General features: G+C 42.5%; 1 protein-coding gene across 1 annotated transcript; it reads right to left on the bottom strand.

Annotated features, from left to right (window-relative positions):
* Window positions 1–1,474: 1,474 nt before the first annotated feature.
* LOC139372398 (uncharacterized protein C18orf19 homolog A-like) lies at window positions 1,475–2,726 on the bottom strand. Its single transcript, XM_071112107.1, is given in 3 exon segments — window positions 1,475–1,795; window positions 1,959–2,070; window positions 2,623–2,726. Coding segments are annotated over 3 exon segments (537 nt in total).
* Between the last annotated feature and the right edge of the window lie 236 nt (window positions 2,727–2,962).

The raw sequence follows: 2,962 nt of genomic DNA, 5'->3' as shown, positions 1-2,962 counted from the left end.
ATAAGCCATTTAAGTTATTATAGACTCCGCGGCCCCCTGACGGCGTTAAGTAGTAACAGCTTAGGCTACCAATAATTTGTTAACTCTTCTGTATACTTTTGGTGTTGGACGACACTGTTTCTGTCAATTCCCCACAGGTAATAGTGTATGACTAATGTGTAGCATGGGAAGGGGTTTTAGTCCAATTTCTTGACCAAAACACCATTGTTCCCAACAACCCACCTGATCTGTCACAGTTCGCCGCCCCAATAGGGCATAAACCAACCTCTCTTTATTGCTACTGCTACTACACACAAATCATGTTCAAACGTTCATACACACATCCTACGGATGTACACATCCTATCCTATATATTCATCCTACGGGTGTACACATCATATCCTATATATTCATCCTACGGATCTACACATCCTTTCCTATATATTCATCCTACGGGTGTACACATCCCATCCTATATATTCATCCTACGGATGTACACATCCTATCCTATATATTCATCCTACGGATGTACACATCCTATCCTATATATTCATCCTACGGATGTACACATCCTTTCCTATATATTCATCCTACGGATGTACACATCCTATCCTATATATTCATCCTACGGCTTCCTGGCTACTGTGGCTCGTCCCTCTTACAGGCCTCGCAGGGGAATAGTACCTCTAGGGACCTATCCTTACGGAACCTGCCCTAAACCATATGTTTCTATGGATCTCGCAGATGAACACCTCCACTCGGGACTTATCCTTATGGAACCTACCCTAAACCATATGTTTACGACCAGTCCTAACACAAAGGAACTACTGAATGAGCTTAGGCTTTCTAGGTCCGTATCCTATTATTGTTCAGCCTACGATTCTCATCTCCCTAAGATGTCAGAATGAGTGGTAACAGGTGTAGGAACTGTGCCTGCCTTGTTTTTGTGCCGGCTCCTGCTCTACTGATTCGGACTGTCCAGGTCGACTAAAAATCATTGTGAATCCTGCCGACAACGCCAACTGTTCGTTTTTCACTCTGTTTGTCAGAACCTAATGGACAACTAGTTAAAGCTCAAACCAAGTTTATTCACCCACTGGGTCAAACAGCTGCAAAGACAAAGACATGTTTCCACCAGCACAAGTATTTATACCCGCCTATTAGGTGGAGTCTCCTCCTTGCACATCTAGGCAGAAAGTTAACTGATGTGTGCAATAAAAGGGTTCCTTGTCACTTTACCTGACCTCGGCCCACATTCCTCAGTCCTCTCTAATCCACGGCTATACAACCTTATCATTGATTGACTTTTTCCTCACTCAGTAACTTCCATAACCCTAGTTCTTATCCTCAGTCCATTGACCACACAATATACATTCCTTATACATGTAATTATTAACTTCTAGTATAGCAAGCATTTCAAGCTAGAATCCAACAATGTTATGAGTGTGTGGTATCTGATGAAGTCAGTTTAGTGCAATATGTCTATCGATCCTTCTCAAGGGCAAAAGGGGCCATATGAACATATATCTGGTTTCTTTCTGAAAAACACTTGGTCTTTGGTCTCCTGGAGTTTCTCTGCCAACTTGTCCTTGTTGTCCCCAATCCTCCCCAACCGATGATCTCTTCCATCTTCTCAGACAACCCGTCCTTGGTTTCAATCCATCTTCTCAGAGAGGTATTCCTTGGTCTCCTCCATCTTGTCCTGCAGATACTCCTTAATGGGCGGTGGGGTGGTCATGTGGCTGTGTTTATGGAGGTACCTGATCGAGAGTGACGTCCCAGTTATTGCCACCTCAGCCAGGTACACTGTGACAATCTGACAATAAACATGAGCATTGTGGTTAGTGTTATTGTGATTACTATGATGTGTTAATATTGTGGTGATTTAGCTCTGGACATCGTTTTCAATACAAAAACAAAAACACTCAAAGGAATTGCCATAGTATGACAATCCAATCACAAACAATTGCTGTCAAAACGTGAAATGAGATATGAGCATTCAGTGCATAGCCACTCTGGGAATGCTCCAACAGTTTAACAAACTCCTGCGGGAGTCTAACATAATCCAGAAACGGAATAACATTTAAACCCCTAAATGGTTAATTTTCTATTACATCAACTCAGTCAAGTGTCAACAACTAAACGAATGACCATCACTCTGCCCATCCTAGTCTGAGACTAATTAAAGCCGGCTTATTGTCAACTCTCACTGTCAGGCCAGGCCAAGCCAGACAGACACAACCCCGATTGTTTAATCAGAATACTGTACATCTAAATGAGACTCAGTGGTGTCTGTGTCATTCAGTAACCTCAGGTTGACCGGGGGATGGAGAAAAGCCCATTATCACAAATGCCCATATGGAGAGGAGTAACAGAAACAGCATCAGAAAAACATCTCACATTGTACATAAATGTTTATGGGTTTGTCTTTGTCCCTTCCTCTCATTTCAGTTTGCTAAATAATGTCTTGATACAACGTTATTACTTTTAACTTTCTGCATAGTAAAAAACTGTTGAATAATTGAATAACTAATTCCTTATTATTTATTTCATGCTGCATTTTTGTGATACAGATACTTTTGCTCCCTTGCAAAAGAGACATTGGGACTTCCCTGCATAGATAAATATGAAATAAAAACTTGCTGCATGGCAGCATAGTAAAATGTCCCAAACCACATGGAGGAGGTGATGAGGTGAAGGGGGATCATGACCTTCCTATTCTGCTTTAGAGTCCTCCTGAACCACATTACTGTGCAGCCGTATTCATCGACCTGGCCAAGGCTTTCGACTCTGTCAAACACCGCATTCTTATTGGCAGACCTGACAGCATTGGTTTCTGAAATGACTGCCTCGCCCAGTTCACCAACTACTTCTCTGGTAGAGTTCAGTGTGTCAAATCGGAGGGCCTGTTGTCCGGACCTCTGGCAGTCTCTATGGGGGTGCCACAGGGTTAAATTCTCGGGTCGACTCTCTTCTCTGTATA

This window comes from Oncorhynchus clarkii, chromosome 18 (assembly GCF_045791955.1).
Source record: "Oncorhynchus clarkii lewisi isolate Uvic-CL-2024 chromosome 18, UVic_Ocla_1.0, whole genome shotgun sequence".
In the NCBI taxonomy this organism is placed as follows: Eukaryota; Metazoa; Chordata; class Actinopteri; order Salmoniformes; family Salmonidae; genus Oncorhynchus; species Oncorhynchus clarkii.
Note: the sequence above shows the minus strand (reverse complement) of the source record. Positions and strands in the feature narration are given on the sequence as shown.